This window comes from Ambystoma mexicanum, chromosome 1p, assembly GCF_040938575.1.
Source record: "Ambystoma mexicanum isolate Mex_15411 chromosome 1p, UKY_AmexF1_1, whole genome shotgun sequence".
Taxonomy (NCBI): Eukaryota; Metazoa; Chordata; class Amphibia; order Caudata; family Ambystomatidae; genus Ambystoma; species Ambystoma mexicanum.
The window spans coordinates 1,052,821,700-1,052,845,485 of NC_090921.1; the positions used below are offsets into that span (position 1 = coordinate 1,052,821,700).

The 23,786-nt window shown below is 44.9% G+C and overlaps 1 protein-coding gene across 2 annotated transcripts in view; it reads right to left on the bottom strand.

Annotated features, from left to right (window-relative positions):
* The window catches only part of LOC138447935 (uncharacterized), a 185,861-nt gene that overhangs the window by 84,087 nt on the left and 77,988 nt on the right, over window positions 1–23,786 (bottom strand). For both annotated transcript variants that reach the window (XM_069604462.1, XM_069604464.1), the window contains exons 2-3: window positions 21,331–21,382; window positions 17,686–17,873 (exon numbers count right to left, since the gene is read on the bottom strand). In XM_069604462.1, the coding sequence (XP_069460563.1) occupies window positions 17,686–17,873; window positions 21,331–21,382 (240 nt within the window). The remainder of the gene's footprint in view (window positions 1–17,685; window positions 17,874–21,330; window positions 21,383–23,786) is intronic.

The window sequence follows — 23,786 nt, forward strand, 5'->3', positions numbered from 1 at the left end:
GTGCAATATTGCAGGCTTTTGCAAGAAAAGAATTGAAAGAAAGACAATGTTAGGATAGGCGAAGAGGCAAAGTTAGTGCAGAAAAAACGATCCAAGTATGCCATCGAAGGGGCAATGTTGACTAGTGGGGATGGATCGGGTGCACAGCAAACAGCAAGTATGCCTCAGGTGAAAAACCAAAGGTAGTTCGACCAAGATAATTATGCATTTATACAATGGGGAAGGGGAGGTTTTCGAGGAAGAGGCTTCCAGAATAATCAAGGAGGTATTCAGAATAACCAGGGAAACTTCCAGAACAATCAAGGTGGGTTTCAAAACACGCAGAATGATAATCAAAGCGTGCTGTGAGGGCAGATTAGAAGACCTCCTCCTATATGTTGGACATGTGGTATGAAAGGGCACTTATCCCACACATGTAGAAGTCAAGGCATCGTACAGAATGGGAAATTCTTAAAAGGGGAGACGACAAACTCACCTACATATTCGCAGTAGAATGGAGATGGGTTTGTTCAGAATCAAACAGTGCAGCAGACACAAGCACCAAGAGTACAGCAAGACTTTCAAACATGGCAGGCAACAATGAATTCGCCACAGGGGCAGTCACAGCAGTCACCCATCCAGATACAGCAGAGCACAAACATGGGACAATTAATGACTCCTAGAATAGGGAGTATCACTGTTGATGTAGGGAATCCTTTCACAGGTACAGGAATGAGAATGTACCTACAATAGGACAGCTCACTAGGAGACTTGAAGTGTTCAATACTATCGATAACGCCAAATCCTCAAGAGGAACCAAGGGTTGATGTTAATATAGGAGGCAAATCTTTTTCCTTTTTAGTAGAGACGCATGCGGCACGTTTATGTATACGAGAGGGGAAATTTTCGATGTCTGGAAATGCCATGAATACTCAAGGAATCACAGGAGCTACAAGCAGAGTTCCTTTTACTGATGCATTGCCAGTCCCTACAGGAGAGTGCAACGTGTCTGTGCCCTTATTATATTCAATGCAGACACCTGTCAACATATTGGGTCGAGATTTAATGATCAAGCTGAACATGACGATTTCATTTACTAATGACGGCATAGTGTGCTCAACACCAGGAATGCATTATTTAAACGTGAGTGAATTTATTATGGCATTTACAGGACAGGTGGCCATACGAGGAATGCCACTAGAACCAGAGGTTTTTCACTATGGGGTATGCCTTTTGTTAACATGGCTGCCAGAATTAGTGGGCAAAACTGTCAGAATACCGGATGAATTTTTATTCAGGCCAAGGATACCTATGGATTAAGAGGAAGGACAAGTATTTCCTTTAGAGAAAAAAGCAGCTCTAGTACAAGGAGAATTAGCTTTGCTTGATGGGAAGGACCATGATGGTAGATGATGGTGCACTATGATTGCTATTGGGAAAGGTTACAGATTGACTGATTTCACTGATGAGGATCTGTTTGGAGATCATCCCACACATGACAAAGTGATATTTGAGATGAGTATTATGTATTTGGTGAGAGCAATTAAACACAAGTTTCCTCAGAAAATGATGTTGGCCCAGAAACGCCCCGAGTATTATGATGAAGACATTGTCGTAAATCTCCCCCGTCTCACCTGGGATCGCTTCTTGCTCTATTCTGCGGGAGGATTCCTCTTGTGGACGGATCGGGTCTTGTATAGGCTTGCTCGAGTCTCATCCGGCTGCAGAGCGTGTTCAGAGTTCCGGGAAGGATGCAGTTCCAGGATGTCCAGGAAAAAAGTAGCGGTCGCTAGGGATGAGGATTCCGGGAGCAGAATTAGGAAGGGGTGAAGGGAAGGAAGCAGGAACCAGGAAACTAGGAATAGTGGTTTCGCCGAACAGCACACACACGTCAAGTCACTACCTAATGATAGCGTTGAGACGCGCGGGGCCACGGGGCCGTGGCCAATTTATAGAACATGCCGTGTGCGATGTGAAGGCTGGTGCGAGGCAAGTCACTTGGCACGGCCATGTTGGGAGTAACAAGGAATACAAGCCCCGTCGTGATAAGGACCAGGAAGTCCAGAAGGGGCAAGTTCTATGGGTCATGACAGCATGACTTACTCCGAAGACCTGTTCCACCAGGTTTGCTCGGAAGTGTGAGATGGAATCTTCTAAGCAATCGAGGGGTATTTAAGTTAGAAACTGGTTCCCAGGTTCTCTCGCTAGGAGGATATCCCTTCCATTCAACCAGGTATTGAAGTCGACCCCATTTATACCTGGAATCGCATATTCTGGACACTTCATATTCCAGCTGATCATCCACCACAACAGGACTGGGTCTGCAGGATTTTCGGGTGGATTGGATGTAGGGTTTCAATAGGGAAGTGTGAAAGACTGGGTGTATTTTCTTCCAGGAGTCAGGTAGCTTGAGTCGGAATGGGACATGATTGATGATTTCCTTTATGGAAAATGGTCCATAGTACCGAGGGTCTAATTTGTTTGGCCGTAGATGTCACGGTAATAGTTTCGAGGACAACCAGACTTGATCACCAAAAGAATAAGAAGGCACTGGTCTTCTTTTGGAGTCCGCATAACGCTTAGTGCATATCTGGGCCTCTTTCAATTGTTCCTTGGCTTCCTTGTGTATGTTGATGAGAGTCTGAATCCATGAGTCAAGAGTAGGCACTGGAGTGGGATGTAGAAGAACAGAAGGTAAAACGGACGGGTGAAAACCTTGACTGCAATAGAAAGGGCTGACCTTGAATGCTGAGTGATCGGAATTGTTGTAGGCAAACTCGGCCAGGGGTATGATGAGACACCAGTCATCCTGAACCTTGGTGGCAAAACAACGAAGATATTGCTCCAGGGTTTGATTTACACGTTCCGTGGCTCCATTGGTTTGTGGGTGATAACCTGATGAGAGAGCGCGTTGGATCCCTAGAATACGACACAGATGTTTCCAGAATTGTGAGACGTATTGAGGTCCTCGGTCCGATATGATCTTGGAAGGAAGTCCATGAAGACGGAAAATGTGTTCCAGGAAGATTCCAGCAAGTTCTGAGGAGGATGGTGTTTTATACAAAGGTGTAAAATGAGCCATATGAGTGAACAAGTCTATGGTTACCATGATGGTCGTGTATCCTCAGGAAGGTGGTAATTCCACAATAAAGTCTGTAGCAATAAATTCCCATGGTCTTGTTGGCAGCAATGGTTGCAGTAGAAGACCCGCCGGTCTCTTGTTATCATGTTTGTTTTGACCACAGATATCACAAGCCTTGATGTACTGTTGTACGTCGGTCTTCATTACAGGCCACCAAAACTTTCTCTGTATAAGACGGAGGGTGTTAGTTATACCACCATGACCGGAGTGAAGGGTATCATGGCAGAGGTTTATTATCCTTTGTTGTAATTTCTGCGTAGGAATGACCAGTGCATTGTCCTTGAATAAATATCCTTCTTTAACTCTTAGATTCCATGGATTCTTCCTTGAAATATCCTTCCAGAGGTCAGAGGACTGGGTTTGCACTCGGATTTCTTCCAGGAGGTTGACTGCTTGAACTACAAAAATAGTGTGGAGAAACATCTTAGGATAGGCCTTGTCTTCAGTGGCTACGTAGTCTGGACGTCGAGACAAGGCGTCAGCAATCATGTTTTGTGATGCGGGAACATGAGTGATTTGGAATTGGTACTGGGCAAAGAAGTAGGCCCAACGCGCCTGACGACTGTTCCTGCACTCCAACGACTGTAGAATTTGGAGATTCTGACGGTCTGTGCGGACCTGAACTGGATATCTAGCACCCAGAAGTAGGTGTCGCCATTCAGTGAAGGCTTGGCGGATGGCCAACAGTTCCTTCTCCAGGACGGAATAGTGTGTCTCGCTGGGAGTCAGGGTTCGTGAAAGGTAAGCAATGGGGTGTTCCAGTTTATCGTCAAGTTCCTGTTTCAAGACTGCTCCTATGGCGTAATTAGAGGCATCCATTTCCACTAGGAATGGGCGATTTATGTTGGGTTGGGCCAGGATGGGGGCTTGCGTGAACTCTGTCTTCAATCGTTGGAATCCTTTATCTTGCGGTGTAGACCAGATAAACGGGGTGTCTTTCTTCAAGAGAGCAACAATCGGCTGTACGACCTCGGAAAAGGTAGAAATAAACTTCTGGTAAAAGTTGGTGAGCCCCAGGAAGGATTGTACTTGTTTCACAGATGTGCAAGCGGGCCAAGCCAGTATGGCCTTTACCTTTGAAGGGTCCATACCAATTCCTTCTGGGCTAAGGATGAATCCTAGGCAGTGAACAGAAGTAACGTGAAACAAGCATTTTTCGGGTTTGGCTAAAAGTTTGTGTTCACAAAGTCGTTGTAGTACTGCCTTTACATGTTCTTCATGCTTTAGAGGATCCTTGGAAAAAATCAATATGTCACCCAGATAGACAATGACGAAGAGGAACAACATGTCAGAGAACACCCTATCCATAAAACGCTGAAAGACTGCGGGAGCATTAGCTAGTCCAAAGGGCATGACTAGATATTCATAGTGACCAAATGGGGGTTCTAAAGGCTGTTTTCCATTCGTCTCCTTCCCGGACACGGATTAAGTGGTAGGCACCCCGGAGATCCAACTTTGTGAATATTACGGCGCCTCTCACAGCTTCCAGGATATCCGATATCAGGGGCAGTGGGTACCGATCTTTGAGGGTGCATTGATTTAAGCCTCGATAGTCGAGGCAAGGTCTGAGTTCCTTGGTATACTTCTTGGGAACGAAGAACAACGAAGCACCCGCTGGAGATTTCGAGGGTCTTATGGTGCAGTTTTCAAGATTGGTGTCTAGGTATTCCCGAAGGGCCTTTTTCTCAGGTTCGGAAAGAACGAACATTCTGCCGAAGGGAATTACTGCTGAGGGATCTGTATCTATGGCACAGTCTTCGGGCCTGTGAGGGGGTAAGGCTTGGACTATAGCAGTAGAAAATACATCAGTATATCCCTGATAGGCCTCTGGAACTTGTATGATATTGGAAACCATGAGTGGTGTTTCTTGGTCTCTTTGTGGTTCTTTAGGAGGTGTCGTGGAGGGATCCAGGGATAGACAATGGGACATACAGAACTCTGAGCCCAGGAATAATGATCCTGCTGTCCAATTGACATACGGATTGTGCTTTTGTAACCAGGGCATACCCAAAACCATGGGGTAATGGGCTGATTTAATGATGTCAAATGTAATCCGCTCGTGATGATGGTTTATGGAAAGTTAGATCTCTTTAGTCTGCAGGCTTATGGGTCCTGAAGAGAGGGGTCTTCCGTCAATTGCTTCCACCGGCTGCATGGTGTTTCGTGTCTCATACGGAATATGATGACTAACAACCCCGTCTTGATCAATGAAAATTCCCATAGCTCCGCAGTCCACCAAGGCCAGAATGGGATAGGTCTTGTTCTTGGAGGGCGACAGGAAGGCCTGTAGTATCACCAAATTGTTTTGTCCAGGAGAGTTCAAGGATGGAATTGATGTGGAGCAAACATCTGTCTCCCGACACCTTGCTCCATCTAGGATCGGGAGCTGGCGTTTCCCGAACGCCGTGGAGGGGCTTGAGGGCATTCTCTAACATGGTGTTTATCCGAGGCACAATACATGCACAGGCCTGTGTGGATCCTTCTCATCCTTTCTTGTGGGGAAATAGGCCCACGGAAGGCTCCTATTTGCATGGGTTCCGGATCTAGCTCAGGGGTTGGGGCAGGACTGGTTTTTAAAGAAGTCTCAAGGGAATTCTTTTGAAAGGGTATCTTGGTCTTTCTTCTTTCAGCCTTTCTTTCCTGGATTCGGAAGTTTATTTGCATGGCTAGATCCATAAGAGCCTGGAATGAGCTAGGACGAGCCACCCTGGCTAATTTGTCCTGAATATCCTCATTTAGACCCCTGTGAAAAAGAGTGAAACTTGCTTCTGAGGACCAATCCGCTTCCTTGGCCAGTTGTTTGAATCTAGTAACGTACATTAGCATATCCTGAGATCCCTGTTGGAAATCAAGTAACCGTCCTGAGCACTAAAAACCTGTTCTGGGCGGTCTAACATAGTCTTGAGTGCCTGAATGAATCCATCATAATCATCCAGGAGGGCATCTCCTGAGTTGAATAAGGGAGTGGCCCAGGTCAACACGTTCCCTGTGAGGTGCAAGATTATGAAGCCCACTTTCGCCCTGGAAGTTGAAAAATAATAGGGCTTAAAAGTAAAATGCACCAAGCAGGAATCCAGGAATCCACGTAAGGATTTTGCCAAGCCATCATATTTGTCTACCACTCCACCCAGTAACACACTGTCCTTGTTAGCGGGGTCGCGAGACAAAACAAGCTGTTTTAACGCAGCATTCTCAGCTTTTAAGTTCTGTACTTCAGCTGTGAGTTCTTGCATGCCACGCATAAGGTCCTGGACTGCTTTCTCCATAGAAGTATCAGTGTCGGTCGTTTGGCGTCTCAAACTGTCGTAAATCTTCCCCTTCTCACCTGGGATCGCTTCTTGCTCTGTTCCGTGGGAGGATTCCTCTTGTGGACGGATCGGGTCTTGTATAGGCTCGCTCGAGTCTCGTCCGGCTGCAGAGCGCGTTCAGAGTTCCGGGAAGGTCGCAGTTCCAGGATGTCCAGGAAAAAAGTAGCGGTCACTAGGGATGAGGATTCCGGGAGCAGAATTAGAGGGAAGGGGTGAAGGGAAGGAAGAAGGAACCAGGAAACTAGGAATAGTGGTTTTGCCGAACAGCACACACACGTCAAGTCACTACCTAATGATAGTGCTGAGACGCGCGGGGCCGCAGAGGCGTGGCCAATTTATAGAGCGTGCTGTGTCTGACGTGAAGGCTGGTGCGAGGCAAGTCACTTGGCACAGCCATGTTGGGAGTAACAAGGAATACAAGCCCCGTCGCGATAAGGACCAGGTAGTCCAGAAGGGGCAAGTTCTATGGGACATGACAGACATGGCAAATGTGCCAGCCTCATTATGGAAAAAAAGGACCCTATGGTGTAGGCCTATTGAAGGGGGATGGAGAAGTAAAAATTTAATTGAAGCCAGGACCAATTTTACCTCAAGCACGACAGTATCCCATGTCTCGAGAGGCAGATAATGTTATTTTTAAAACAATTTCTGCTATGATGGAACTAGGCATCCTAGTGATGTCAGAGTCATTGTGTAATACAGTGATTGATCTGATCAAAAAAGGGAAAGGGGGTTGTGACGTTTAATCAAAGACCTCTGCCCGATTAACCAGATTCTAGAGGCCGAGTTCCCTCTAGTTCCTAACCCGGCGACAATTCTATGTAATATACCTGTCAAAGCACGATATTTCACTGTGATTGACTTGAAAAATGTGTTTTTCTCAATCGCATTGCATAAAGAGTCACAGGATCTGACATCATTTACGTTCAGACAAACTCGCCTGAAAAGCACTCGTTTACCCCAGGGGTACAGTCTGTCCCCATCAATTTTCAATAGAGTCCTACAGATGGACGTAAGCAATATTGATTTATAAAGCGTATTGCAGTACATGGATGACATATTGGTCTGTAGCACTTCAGAGGAAGAGTGGCGACGCAATTCAGTTCCACTGATGATTATCCTTGCAGACAAAGGATATAAGGTAGACACGGAAAAGTTACAGTATTGTCAAAAGGGAGTGCAGCAGCACTCCCTTTTGACAATACTTTAACTTTTCCTTGGCCAGTTTCATAGGTCAGTTAATTTCACATGAAGTAAAGAAGGTTACTCCTGAGAGGGCTGATGCTATTCTGAAAACAGTAAAACCAATCACGATAAAGCACATGCAGAGATTTTTGGGACTATGTAATTATGTAAAACCCTGGTTCTCTGATTACAGTTCATATATAAAACCCTTGTGGCAAGCTTTGAAGAAAGCACAGGTGAATCAGGAAAACATTTTTTGGAATGAGGAGATGGAAGAAGGGTTTGACGAATTGAAAAAAGCAATTTGCACACCTCTGATTTTAGGGATTCCCAATTATGATGAGGAATTATTTTTATTTTTGCACACGAATGGCACTGTTATGAATGCTGTACTTACACAGAGAACCACATTGGGGTACAAGCCCCTTGCATATTACAGTGGGATTCTGGACCCAGTAATGAGGGGTCACTTTCCGTGCGAACAGTCTTTGGCAGCCGCTGCGTTCGTCATAGAGAAGGCTGCTTGCATAGTGATGGGATGTTCCATGATGTTATTTTTTGAACATGCATTATTTGCAATTTTGGAAAAACCTAAAGGCACGTTGACTTCTCAAAGGGCTTCTGCCTACGAGCTAGTCATATTGAATCCAGCGGTCAAAATAGTCAGATGCAGAATAGTGAATCCTACCATGTTCGTAGCAGAACCATTGGCAGAGAGTTAGCATGCACATGATTTCTCGAACTATGAGGATTTCTATGATGAGCTCCCGAGGGAAAAGGAAAATGTGTTGGTAGCTGGGGATATTCTCTTTATTGATGGTTCTTTGGGAATCGATCAAAACGATGGACAAAGATATACAGGTGCCGCTGTTGTGAAGCACATGGCCAATGGGGAGTTTCAAGTACTGGTAAGCGCACGGCTACCGTCTCACTTTTCAGCATAGGCTGCAGAATTAGTGGTGCTAATAGTCACTCTCAAGAATCATGCCGACCAGGAAATAACGGTGTATACTGACTCCGCATATGTGACGTCAACAGTGCATGCAGGGCTAGCGTGTTGGAAAAGGAGGGGCTACCTCTGAGTGGACAGCACTCCAGTATGGCACGCAGCCTTATTGGACAGACTTATTAAGGCACTGCAACTCCCAGTAGCCATCGCAGTAGTTAAATGCGCAGCTCATACTAAGAGAGCAGACTTTATCTCACATGGAAATCAAAAAGCAGATGAGGAAGCGAAACGCGTGGCATATACAGAAATTATTATGTCCTTTGATACACCTAATGTGAATGACAGCATGGTGGTGATGACAACTGTGTCTGAGTGTTAAAACAACCTGTCTAGGACTCAATTGGTAGAGATCCAAGGGGAAACGCCAATAGACGAAAAAGACTTGTGGACGCAGAGAGGGTGTTCTTTAAACCCCTCTGAAGCATTGTGGTGACAAGACAGCACTGGTAAACCGGTGATGCCTATAGCCTTATTAAGGGTGGCTTTGGAACAGCTACACTACCCTGCATACATTACTAGAGAGAGCCTCGCCGCAACAATTGCAGAGGATTGGTTTGTTCCAAATATAGTAGAACACGTCACATTTTATGTAGTAAATTGTATCGTATGTCAAAAGTTTACTGCTGGGCACACATTGCGCACAATTAGAGGAGTTATTCCGATACAGAATGGTCCCTTTCAGCATTTACATATCAACTATGTCGACATGCTGCAAGTCTGTAATAGATACAGATACATGATTGTAGTGGTATGTCCCGTTTCAAGGTGGGTTGAAGCTGGACCATGTACACATCCAGATTCCACCTGTGCAGCCAAATTTCTAGTATGAGAAGTTTTTCCTAGATGGGGAATATGTGAAGTATTAAGATCAGATAATGGCCCTCATTTTGTTAAAGAAGTCTTTGATCAAATAAGCTTGTTGCTTATTATAAAGCACAAGTTTTCATCGGTGTATCACCCGCAAGCAAACAGTGTCTGTGAGAGACTCAACGGCTTGCTTAAAGAGAGAATAGCCAAATTGAAGCTTACCTTGAAGAAAGGATAGTTGCATCGTCTACCACTGGCATTGTATGTGTTGAGAAATCAACCAGGTTCAGACCACCATCTTACCCCCCACAAGATAGTGACAGGGAGACGAATGAGGACACCTCCCACACCTCTGGCTAGGGTTAAAAGTGATGCCCAGCCGACAGCAGAATTGTTAGGAAAGGAGCTCCGTGATTATCTTACATGCATGACTTCAATTATCTCTGTCATTTCAGATCAACTCAAGCGGAATGGGTGTGGGGCAACTCGGACCACAGAAGGAGATGATGCAGAAAATGGAGTTAAAGAGTTATGTCTTCCCAAACCTTTCCCTGGAGATGCGGCCCTAATCCGAAACTTCACTGGAAGGTGGCACAAGCCAAGTTTTAACGGCCCCTTCATAGTGGGGGACGTTACACCATCTGCAGTCAAGGTGCAAGGCAGACGTGCTTGGATATTCCTTGGTTACATGAAGTTCTATGCTGGAGAATGGCATTCAACCCCAACCCCATCAGAAATAAGCATCGGGAAAGAACCACAGCATGTGTAGACTAGGTCTATGACAAGAAAGAAGGATGCAGAATCTGATGAATAAAGATAAAGAGTTTATTGGACTGTGGCTTATTTCAGGACACTTTTTTCAGTCATTAAAAAGGAGTTAAGGGAAGTTATTTGTTCTTGAGCCACAGGAGCTTGTTGACATTGGACTGAGGTATGCTTAAAGCCTTGATTGAAAAACAAAGATATGCCAGATCTGGAATTCCTTTTTGATGACTGGAAGAGGGAGCAGTTCCCCGATTCCTTTCTCACTGAGTTCCTTTTCGGAGGTGCCTATGGTGGTGCCCAATGACAACGTTTCAAGGAACGTTGTTGCAGTTTTTCTGTTCATATTGCGCACTTACCCTGCGCTGTGGGAGTACTACTAGCATTCATCTGTTCTTGCAAGATGCTAAGAATGGTCCAATTATGAGGAGATTGCTTGCAGCTATCATTGAGGAAATCCTTCTGCTTCCTGAGTTCAGCTGGGAGAACACAAATGCCCATTTCACCGGATAATGCACATAGACTGGTCAGCTTAGTATTTTACAACTTGACTGAGGAGTGCCTGCATCTTGTTGGGAGGCAAACCGACGTGCGAATATTCCTGAGAGACCTGAGGAACAATGCAACACTCAATAGAATATTGAGAGACATCATAATACAAGTGAATGGGTACTCTGCAAGAACATTAAGAACTGAATAAGACTTTTAAGGGAGAAGATCCAAAAGTCTACTGATTGATGAACTTTGTTTTATGCTGAGAGAGGATCTTCATGTCTTCTGGTCAAAGGCCAATTTGTGGTGTCCATTCAGAATTTGTATTCATCATCGTCTAGCCAGCTGAAGCGGATTGAGGAACCTTTGGAGACGAGACAGCAGCTTCCAGAAGTAGTGCATGATGTTGCCCGATTAAAATCTGTTTTTCCTTCCTTAAAAGTAAAATGGGCAGCATCAATAGCAATTTTGTCATGGTAGATCATGAGAGACGGCCACGTTGTGCAAAATGTTTTTGCTGCAAGTAGTCATACTTATGTGTCATTTACTCTTGTATCTTGTTTATAGTGCTATTGCTCTCACTTACAGTAGAAAATGCTTACTATATAGATGTGAGTAGAGCAAAGATTCCTGTGTATCCTTCTGTACAAGAGAAGGGTACCAATGTGGCAACTGCAAGGCAGCCGAGACCGTATGTGATTATTCCTACTTTAGAGACACACACAAGAGCACCTGATCCTGTGATGAATAAACCTGGATTACATTTTAGAAAGAGGTCATATATGGAGATTATGCAACACATTTTTATGCCTATAGAGTATATCGATAGGATGAAACTTCTGGAGCTTTCTCCTACACAGGTAGTACATGTGAAAACCCCCAGTCCACTGACAAATGTTTCTATGATTGGTGGATTAAGGAGAAACTATGCTGACATATTGCATGAGATGGTTAGAGAAGCTTGTAAGAGAAGAACCAGACCTAAGAGAGGTGCTAGGGAGGGTGATCATGACCAGAATCATTACCTGGACAGTACAGCACACTTGGGGAATAACATTTGGTATAAGCATATGAAAGAAGTGGGAAGAAGGACCTCAAAGGAATGGGGAAGCCGGATGCACCAACACCATTCGTGAAGGGTGCCGGTGCATCCGACATGCTCTGCTCGTGGGTGCTAGCACCCCCGCCAGGCAAGACCTGGCAGGCAAAAAGGCACCCACGAGCAGAACTCGTAGTTTTCCGGTCTGGTAGTAACGATGCTGGTATCTTACCAGCGCCGTTACTACCGCACCGGCAAACGTATAATAAGGCCCATTGTCTATCAAATAGAGCACTTTGCCGTACCAGGGGTCAGTTCATAGGCTGAGATGCCTATCTCAAATGGGCAACTGAATGGACAGACCCAGATGAAGATGACTTTGCCCAGGACACGAAGACAAGAAATAGGGCGCAAACTAAGAATCATGAGATCAGATACGAAAAACGTGGAGTGAAAGAAGCTGGAATCAGATGGGAAGTAAACAGAAGACTTGAGAGTCCAGGAAAATCTGCAGAAGAAATTTGTAGATGGAAAAACAGAGGCTAAATGCAGATTTGGGGATCAGTGCTATCACCTGATGGATGGGAAGGAGTGGTTATCTGCAGAGCCTGGGTGGTCATTGGTTGTCATCAACCAGCCATTGACATAGTGTCAAAATAGATGCAGGCGATTATGGCCATGACTTGCTAAACTATTGACCTGGGTCGAAGACAGAGGAGGACCCTTGCAGATAGTGCCTTTGGAAAGTGCAAAGCTGTGCTTCAGAAATAATAGCACAAGAAAAGTTGGAGATAATCAGAACTGTGGTTGAATCTTTGATGTACCAGGAATTAAACTTGGAACAGCAGTGATCATGGATCACTATTGGGCTTGTGGATCTAGAGCATATATGAGGCTACCCAAGGATTGGGGAGGACGATGTTCACTGGTGAATGTTAGTTTTCCAGCGTTGGTGATTCCAAAAAGTTACCTGAATCTTGACAGCTGATTAATCGAATGAAGAGGGAAAATTATTTCTCTGCCACATCAACAGAAGCTTTTGACTCTATCCCATATGAACACAGACTATTCAGCCAGACTTTGTCAGTATTCACATTGATCTTCATGCCGAGAATCCAGGTTGGAGCAAATACCAAATGGCTGCAGATTACCAGATGGGAATTGCTACAGACGATCAACATATCCATAAAGGGATTCAATGCTATCAGAGAAGAGATGAGACAACCATAACACTGATGACTCTTTAGAACAGATACGTCTTGGACATGATCAAAGCTATGGATGGAGGTGTTTGTGCAAAAATCAGATTATCATGTTGCACATTCAGACCTTCTCATGACGATGAGAATGGCACCTTGACAGAGGCCATAGAGATGCTAACGAAGCTATATGTCCTGATGATAGACAAAGTAGAGGACATTGCTGATGACAGCTGGTTTGGATCACTCTTTTCTTGGGTTCTACAATGAATGGCAGATATGTTCAAGTTCTTAGGAGCCCTAATACTACTGGTGTTACTCGGATTTTGTGTGATCAGGATAATACTGTCACAATGCAAGAAGACAGCAAAGAAAGCCATAGGGATGAAGATCATGATCGATGTTGATTCAGGATGGAAGACCAGAGACTTGATGGATAAGAAATCAGAGACTTTGTGAAGGCCTGTATTCATGCACCTGAGGGAACGAAGTTCCTGTATCCAAAGAACCATAAGAAATATGTGGGAAGATGGATCTATTGCAGTCCAAGTGGACATTGCATGCTCATGACTTGGAACAAGGATGAGCATGTGAAATCAGCTGGATGCCTGAAGGGAGTCATAAAGATATGGATCCCGAAGACGCATTTCTTCAGACAATGATGTCTAGATGTGAAGAATGATGGGAAAGTGGACGATGAATCGCCAAGAGGGGGAGTGTAGAGAAGGAGCTAAGTACACCTGCCTCAATCTCCTTGCCCATCTTGCCTTTATGTTGGGAACCAGAGTGTAAGAAACGTGCGGTACCAGTGAAAATACTGATACCAAGGAGAATCCTGGAAGCAATGTTCCCATTGAGAAAACCATACCTGCATACAAGAAAATATGATGGACATTTGAATGAAATCCTGGAAGAAGCCGAGCAAATGAATGGCCAAGATGAATGGTGACGTCACACAGAATCAAAAACTGACGTGCATAGAAGAGATGCAGACTAGAGAATTCTGATATTCTATAAGGCATTAAGAAAGGATCGAAGATGAGTAGCATCTTGGGATCAAGATGAAGAAACTTATGCTATAAAATGGATGAAGATATTAAGTTAGTTTATACTTGTACAGATGCAAAAGAAACGCAAGCAGGCAAAGTATTCTTGAGGCTAGCTTCATAGTGAATAGATTGCAGCATGCGCCAACATATACATATATGCATAAATGAGTAAAAGATTGGATGTTTCCACTAAGAGCTATAGCAGAGCTGGGATAAAAAACGAAGGCTTCTTTTCCAGTGTGTCACAGTGAGAAAACAAGTGAATTACAAAGTGAATCTCAGAAAGGCAAGGCTGGATGAGCCATGAAGCCAAGCCAAAAAGCCAAGGTCTTATCAGGCTGGGGTGAGCAGACATTGGATCCACATCGTGTGAAAGAACGAAACTCCTGTTCAGGAGTCATGAACAAAACAAGGAAGATGTCAGAGGTCTAGTACAAAATAGAATTTTAATACACGAGAGGCTCAATTTTTTGGTCTTCAATCACGTGGAGGGATGAAGTTGGACCAACATGATGGTCACACCTACGCATGAGAGCAGAGTGTGCCTTCACTACCCTGTATTCTCCAGAGCTAAGAACACTCCCAAGGACAAGTTCAAAGTCCTAATTGACAGCAGACCACTGAGGTGATGATGGATGAATATGCTAATTGGTGGGAAGCTATGGTTAAGACTAGCTCACCAGCACCTGGAAGCTCAGCCTGCATGCTGCTATCATAGGAGGAAAAGTACTGACGAAGGTTAGAGTACCAACCAATGGTAGGGGACCGCATGATCAAGGGTCCTATAGCTTGTGTAGCCAATAGGACATTGTGTGTTTAGGGACATTTATAGTGGCCTGTTTATGGGTTGGGTTTAGTTGCCCCGTCTGATGTTAAGAAACAAATCACTTTCAATCACTGCCTTAGATGAGTATGAATCATATACTTAGACATTCCCTTAGACCCTATCACACTTGCCACTAGGTTTTTGTAGTATGCCACGTAGGATGGCGTTAGTAATATGTTGTATTTGTCACCTATGACGAGTTTTTGTTATAAAAGAAAGCTTTTTTCAAGATGCATTGATAGTTCTTACGCTGCAAAGTCCGTTGATGTCCGTTGTACTCCCTGTTTTAGATCATTGATATTAAAACAGTTATCCTTTTGCCAACTACTTGAGTCATTTCGATTATTGATGTTTGGATAATTTCTGCATCCCCATCCATCTCAAGGGTATTGCTACCTCATCTTAAAGGGCTGGGAGCTCCAGTTCAAATGTCTTATCTCGGAGAGTAGCGTATTTAAGTTCAAACAATCATTAAAAAGGCAGCAGCAAAACATGTGCAGAATCAGAGGGCAGAAGCCTTCCCTGCTCATTTCAATACCATCCATGATGCAGCCAATGACTTACACGCTCTCTGCTCAGCTTTAAAATACCTCCTGCCTCTCTATGATCAACATCCCTGTGAAAATTAATAGCCACTCATTTAGGACGAAGATTGATCTAATTGGCCAAAGAAAGTCATAATAGACAATAAAGCCTTCTGGTGACAGACGGGGTTGAGGGTCCACAGTGCAATCGATTAATGCACCTACTGCAGCCATCTGTGTAACCTGTAGGCACCACATCCTGGTGGGGTACCGATATAGTTTTGCTTACTATGCTTTGGCTTGTAGTCCACTACCAAAACCTTGATAAGATGCCCTGCTTGATTTCAACCAAAAGGATCTCATCAACCCCGGCCCCTCAACCTTCACCCACCCCTCAATTTTTCCAGGACAGTGGTGAGTATAGATACACCTTATGTATGAGGGTTACCGAGGTCAGCGTAGACAAATCAAAGGCATAACTGGTTGTAGGCATGCAGGTACTTCAAGAGGCACTGGATGATCAGTCATGGACCCATTCAGAACTTGCTTTTTAAAAACTGTCCCCCAGCCTGAATCCCAACATTTTAAAACTGACATGGCACCCTCACAGTGCCCTCTCCTTACTCCCCCTTGCCCTCTTCTGCTACCATTCAGGAACCGCAGGGATGGGAACGTGGAAATAACCATATCAATCGTACATGGGCACACTTAAGGCTGTGGCTTTTAACAGCCCTCTGTGGGCAGAGCTCCTGAGATGGTGCAAACAACCTTTACAAAGAACATTACAACACTAATGTTGGCGTTGTATGTATAGATTTCAGTTTAACTGAGATGTCAAGTGCTGCCAAATCTGCAATGTCATGGTTGCATGATATATACAAACATAAATGTAATGAATTGCTGGTGTACACTTATTAAGAGTACGAAACAAAATGAACACTACAGATCATTGTGGTGGCAGATTAAATAAATGTAAGAGCAGCGGAGCACTTTACAAGAGGATTGTGCCAGTATTGGGCTTGGCATTTTATACATTAATGCAGTACTGTGGGTGGAGAGGGAGAGGGATTTTTATTTCTCCAGCAGGTATTGTTGAAAGAACCACGTTTTTAATGTTTTACCGAACTGGAGGATGGTAGGGGCATTGCGAACCTCTATTGGGGTGGAGTTCCAGGTGGTCAAGTGATGGCAGGAGAAGGACTGCTTGCGAGTCTTCGCTTTGCGGGCAAGATTTTACTCCAACCGTTTGATACTTTTGCTACGTGAGGTGAGGTGTGAGAGTCTCCAGAGGTGTGGAGTTTAGCTGGCAAGTATGTTGGTGTTCTGTTTGAGACTGCTTTGTAGATGATGTTTGCAGTTTTTAATAGGCGTCTGGCAGAGGCTGGGGGCCTAGTGAAGCGTGTGCAGTGTTGGAGAGATACGGTCGCGTTTGTGGGTACCTGTGATGAGGTGGGCTGCATTGTGTTGTGGTGCTTGGAGGGGGTCAGGTGTGCGGCTGGAAGATCAGTAAGGAGTGAATTTCCTCCATCGATGTGTGAGAGAATGAGGGATTGGCCCACCAAATGGAATTCATTCAAGGGAATGAAGGGTTTGATTTTATGGAGTGTGTGGATCTCTAGCCATCCAGTTTGTGCTTTTTTGGCTATGTGCTTTTGGAAGGAATGGCTACTGTAAACAAAATAAGCACAGGGATTTACTAGAGTTTGACACCTGAGGAGGGAATCCTTCCAGACACATGGCATCCAGCTATTGTTGCACAGGTTGTTGTTTAGTGGGGGGGGGGGGCGATGAGGACAAATTCAGTGTTGGTGGTTCAGTTTAAGGTAATCCTTTGATATCCATGTTTGGATAGTAGCCAGGCATTCGCAGAGGTGAGCAATGCCCTGGGGGCCATTGACCTTAAAGTACAGCTGACAGTCATCCGCATACTGATGGATGGCTATGTTGGGGTCATTTAGGAGACTTCCCAAGGGTTCCATGTATACATTGTGCATTTTCTGCTAGAGGCATGGTTTCTCATGCCGGGACACATTCAAGTATGTAGTGTTGGTTGCATGCTACAGCTCCCATATACATGCCATCATGTCGGTCATGGGCCCAGAACACAATCTCTGCATGTACCATGGAGTTCAGGCATGAGGTCGCCACACCTCTAGTCATGCCCAATGATAATTCTCGGGCAACTGAACAACTACAAGCTCTCAGCAATTTGTGACCTGCAGAGGTTTCATGCATATCAAACATCCCCATATGCTCTCTTTATATAGGGTGGCCGTATGACTGATCTCCTTACCCAGTCTCCCACTCTATGAACAAGTTAACAGAGTGAAAGTGTACTTTTTGATTGCTCTGGAGTAGTCCTACCTTTGCCTCCAAAAGTGGTGTGACCACATTAGTGTCGTAGACATCCAACATATCTTTGGCATCTGCCGTTTCCAGTGAGCTTGGGTGCCTGATCCCAGCATTATTGATCAACACATTCAGCCCAGCTCCATTCAAGTGCTTCTCCACCTCCTCTGCTGCCTCTTTGGCGCTTTTGTCATCCGTAACCTCTGCAACAAAAAGCACTGAAATGTATTTCTGTTGCTCAGACTGGTGAATCAGGCAAGTTGGAGAAGTTGTGGCCCATGCTCACTGCCGTCAATCTTCACTTTTTATCATCACCCACCTCACATCTGCGGGGTTTGCAAAGCAGTATTCTCGCTGGCGCTAATCAAATTAGACAACACAAAATATGCCCATCAAGCTGAATGAAACATTGGGTTCATTTATACATCAATGAATGTTGGGTTAGTCTAGAGGTTGTGAGAATCTGGGTTACTAGGTCTGAAAGCCTGGTGTCACCAAAGTCTGGAGAAGAAACTTTGACCACAATATAAAACATTGAAGACCTAGGCATTTTTAAAATAGGGTCAGTGACTCGTTTATGTTTTGAATCTGCCCTGTACCCCTGGAGTGTGTTACACCTAGCACCTTAACATATGGAATCTGTTCAAGCAACGGGATGGCAAACCTGGTGGGTTAAGTGCCATTCCTAGAATATTTCAAATCTGCACTTCTTTTGAGAAAAGTTTAGATGTTTGTGAGCAGAACTATAGACCCAGGGATTACTCTACACTAAATACAATCATCAGATAGGTCCATACTGTGCTGGCTGGTGCTGCACACACAAGATGGAAATGGAATGGAAAAGGCATTTATTGAGCGCATATCCAAAGATCCAAGCGAAAAGATGCACCTGGGCTCAGTTGGTGTTTAATGAAGTACAGTCAGCAGTAGTGAACTGATTACTGAAAAAGGTTGGTTTGGTTTTAAGCTTTCTCCTAAATACCTTCAGTGATTCCACTCTCCTCAATTCAAATGGAAGGTTATTGCCAATCTGTGGAGCCTTGTATGTTAAGTATCTGTTCACATAGCTAACTGATTTAGAGGAAGGAACCATGAGTAGGCTCCCCTCCGAAGACCTCAGCGGTCGACCTGGTTTATAGGGAGAAATTTTAGCTGAAAGGCAGGCTGGTGCCAAACCATTAATGCATTTAAAAAAAGACACAGAGTGTTAAACAAAATACACTGCTTTACAGGGAGCCAATAAATACTCCTGCAAAGGTGTGAAATGGATGCCCTCCTTGGCAGTGAGAAGATGAGTCTCACTGCAGCATTTTGAGCAACTTGTAATAGCTGAACCCGGCATTTGGGAATACCCAGGAGAAGGGAGTTACAGTAGTCGAGCCTTGAGTTAACAAGGGCACCGGCCACTGAGCACCGATCTTTGTCCAGAATAAGAGACATGAGACGTTTCAACAGTATGAGATGATAGTAAACTGTTTTAATAATCTGATTAATCTGGCCATTGCAGTTCATGTTAGCTTGCCAGATACAGCCAAGATTCTTGACATTTTGTGAGTAATCTGTCTGCACATTAAAAAGGGAAGGACATGGGATTGGCATAAGATTAGCTCATTTGTTTTTTTGGGCCAACTACAATAATCTCTGTTTTAGACGGGTTTAGCTGCACTTTGTTCTCCAGCATCCAGATTTTGATTGCCTCAGCACATTGTAAAACGCGGGCTGGATCATTTTCCAAATATGGAAGGTAGTGTGGGCTACTGAGGGATGCATGATTGGGGTGAGGCGGTGATTCCAAAATGCACATGGGTATAACAGACAACTTGTGTACTGTGAGAAACCTGAGGGTATTCTCACTTGTACTCCCTTGGGATCTTCTGCACAGGTGGCCAGGAAAAGGCCATCGCTCTTGGATCCCGACCCTGGGGGTGGAGAAGCGAGGGAGGATCAATTGGGTGGAGGGACCTTTGGGATTGGGAGTGAGATATTCTCAGGCGAGACACAGTATTTCCCATTTCCCTTCCAAGAGGAACCCTCTATTCCAAGGGCAGTACTAGGATATTGTTATCCCTGTCTGATTGATCAAGAAAAGGGTATGAGATATCATCAGTCCAGACGTACCAGAAAGAAGGCAAAAAGGGTTAAATATGAGATGGGTGAGACATGGTATCCCCTTTTCATATTGATGACAAACCTAACCCTGCCCTGAACTTTATGGGCTATTGTAAGCAGTTCCCCTAATTTTTCCACATGTGACATTTGACGGTACTGGGACAAGGAAGAGACGACTAGGAGTTATGCACACCATCATGCCATTACACCACTTTGGTATTGAGATGTGGAAGAGGCCCTCAGAGGAGTACCATTGCAAAGACCAGGCATGTCTTAATAATAAGCCTTACTATGGTCAGGCAATTAAAAGAAAGGACTCACACCTGCAACCCTTTTGCACAATGCAGGTGTATAAAGGATGTGTGGACAGGAAGGTGAGGGGAGAGAGACGAGATGCTGATTGTAGCCATGGTGAGCTGTTCTGCAGCCTGAGAAGCACACTGGGGACTGAAACAGCTGAGGGTCCAGGCAAGTGTCAAGTGGGAGCAGGAGCCCCGTGGGGCAGAGGCGAGGCGGAGGAAGGAGACCAGATGAGGGGATGTTCTTCATCCCATCCAAGGGAGTGCTCATTCTCCTGTTATGCTGCAAGAGCACGAAAGAGACTGAGGGGCGGAGAAAGACCCCTTGGAAGGAAGCCACCAAGTTTCTGGCCAGCGCGATACAGAAAAAGACTTCAAATTGAGCCAGTGAGTTTCCAAGAGAGGGAAACTCGGTGTTACTTTAACTGCAAGTCTCAAGAAGTGAACCAACTAATGTTAAATGAAAACAGAGAATAATACAATGTATCAGAGTGGTTGCTTGTCTTATTAAGGAAACGGGCACGTTTTTGAAAGTCTCCGAACGTTATGAAGACTTCCTTCTTAAGCAATAAATGTATTGCTGAAGTGGTTGCATACCTCGGAGAAATGAAGATACGTTGTCAAAAGTCTTCAGCTAAGGAATGAAAGTAAAACACGTAAAGCATGTGAACTGTGAAATTATTGAATTCCAAACTACAGAGAATCCTAAAAATAAATAAAGCCAATGCATATTGAACACCAAATTAAAGGACATTTAACATTGAAGTGAACAAGTAAACTTTGAACACTGAATATAATGAAGCAAATTAAGACTGCATTGAACCCTGAACTGCCATTGAATAATACTGAATGCATGTTGCACAACAAATTACCTTAAACCTTAAAGTTGAATACATAAAAGGCTGAAGGAAGCCCAAACAGCGAACTTTAATGTGTGACTCCAGTGTGGCAATGCTACCCTTTGGAAAGGGGTGTGTGACACATAGTGGCAGAGCCACAAGGCGACTAAGGGGAGGCCAGAGGACCCAAAGATCACACCCTAATCCCAGAGGCCAGCAAAAGGAATCAAGTAAAAGTGACTTAGTGCACAGGAGCAAGTACCACGGATCCTATGTGAGACATTGAACTCTTGGGGAAGGGAACCCTGAGATTTAGCGGCCTACATGTGTTGTCTTGGGAATAGAGTCTTAAGACCCCTTTTGTTTGGATTGTGTTATCTGAAACTTGGGGAAGGGTTCAGTTACAGACTTACCAAGCTTAACCACCACCAGGTTGCAATGTTTTGCTGCCAAATCGTTTAGTGTCTGAAAAACAAAAGTGAATGAGTCAGGAAGCAAGACCCTGCAGTGTGTGCTGGGTTTTAAATATCGCAAACCTTCTGAAGCAGGGAGCACTGCACAAGGAGGCTAATGTAATAAGAGCACAATTGGATGGATAGGCAATAAAGGGTATACTTGGAAGAACCCAATTAGAGGGTATACAGGTTATGGAGGCAAAACCAGACCCAGTCTTTATTAACTAGTAGGCAGACCACCGGATGTGCTTGCCACATGACTGTGCATTTCTGCAGGTTTCACACGATCTGACCTTGCATGCTAACTACTCCTGTGATCTGCATCAGAGGTCCCGAGTGGTGGCACTAGGCACAGGCTTGGGAGGGCAAAGTGAGACATTTGAAGGCAGAAGGAAGTACTCTGTTGTGACACCCAGGCTGCGGCGCTGTTGGGAAAGGGGTGCTTCAGCAGGAGCATGTCAAATGTCCTACCCTGGAGAGTTTGCTTACTATGCTTTGGATTGTAGCCCATTCCCATCATCTTGATAAGATGTCCTGTTTAATTTCAACCAAAAGTAACTCATCAACCCCAGCCCCCAACCTTCACCCCTCCTCCTCAATTTTTCCAGGAAGGACAGTTGGGAGTATAGAGACAACTTATGTGCGAGGGTTAGTGAGGTCAGTGTAGACAAAGCAAAGGCACAATCGATCGTGGGCATGCAGGTACTTAAAGAGGCACTGGGTGATCAACCATGGACCCATTCACAACCTGCTTTTTAGAAAACTGTCCTCCAGCCCTAACCCCAACATTTTGAGACCGACATCACACCCTCACAGTATTCCCCCCGCCCAACGCTCTCTTCTGATATCATGCAGGAACCGCAGCGATGGGAAAGTGGAAATCCCCGTATCAATCCTACATGGGCGAGAGGGGAGCTGCAAGTATGTGACTATCACGCATACTGTATAACGCACACCCTTAGGGCTGTGCCTTTTAACAGCCCTCTGTGGGTCGATCTCCAGAGATGGTGCAGGCGCCGTTACAAATAACATTACGGCACTGTTGTAGGAGTTGTATGTATATATTTCAGTGTAACTGAGATGTCATGAGCTGCCAAATCTGCGATGCCATGGCTGCATGATATACACAAATATAAATGTAATGAATTGCTGGTGTACAATTATTAAGAGTATGAAGCAAAGTGATTGCTGCAGATCATTGTGGTGGCAGAGGAAATGTATGGATTGGCAATCACTGAATGAGTGTTCAGTGTACATTACTTCCTCGTCCAATCCTCCTCATCCCACTCCCAACAATGTAAGCTAACAGCCTATCCCAATAGACCTCGCCTGGATCTCCTTCTCTGATGGAATGCAAAGGCAGGCTCTGCCCCCACCCCCTCCTGGTCTTAATGTGTCCCAATCAAGACCTTTGCAGTTTGGTATGGCCCTTCTTGCCCAAAGGGTGTCTGGAAAAATGCCCATTTCAGAGGGCAAATAGGACAGCCTGCGAAGAAGCTGTGCTAAAGTAATAGACCCTACGTGTACAACAGGGCAGCACAAGATGGCGCACAGAGCAGGCGCTGCATCACATGAAACAAGGTGTTTATTCTGCTACCTTGCAGGTAGTTAAGCAGTGACCTGGGCAAAGAGCTACAGTGACTTGAAAATTGCACCAGAGGGCATAATGCATGGCATTAAGGGCATGAAATTAAAGGCTTGAAAAGGTCCGATTCCCAGAGGGACCCTCGAAGGAAGTATAATCACAAAAGGAAGCACTGCTCTCCCCCTCCTCCAGTCCCTGCAAACCCGATGGTGCTCTGCAATCAGGTACAGACCATGATTGAAAGTAATGAGGATGTGTTCTTAGCTAAGAATACTCCTCTGAACCTCTCCCTCCTAAACGCAACAGGGTAGATGAGTCACCACTTGTATCCTGGGGCTCCCAGGGGTTGTCAACAGAAGAAGAAACCCTGGTATCTGGGAGGGGGAATAAATATGTTTGAAGAGATGGCATACCAAAGATTATGGACTGCGTGCGTAGTTACTTAAATGTGACTTCCAAAACCAAGATACACCAGCGAAACAACCCAATTACAGTTGTTATCCGAATTATGCCAGGAATAAAAGATGTACTAAGGAATGGAATGAGCCACATAAGACTGGTGCTGCCAGGTTCCTGAGCAAAACGTATGCCCTCAAGTGGTTTGAGGAGAAATATCCCACTCAGTCGGGTAGCACAAAATCTGGGGGCACCGTGCGAGCCATGCTGAGGCCCCCCCCACCACAGCTTGGCAACATTTCATGGGTTGTGCCACACTATGGGTCGACCTAGACCACCACGCCCCTCTTCCTTCTCTCAGGGCTTACTTATGAGGTACTTTGTCTCATAGGCAAGTACTGGGACGAGGAATAGTGGAACTAGGAGTAATGAA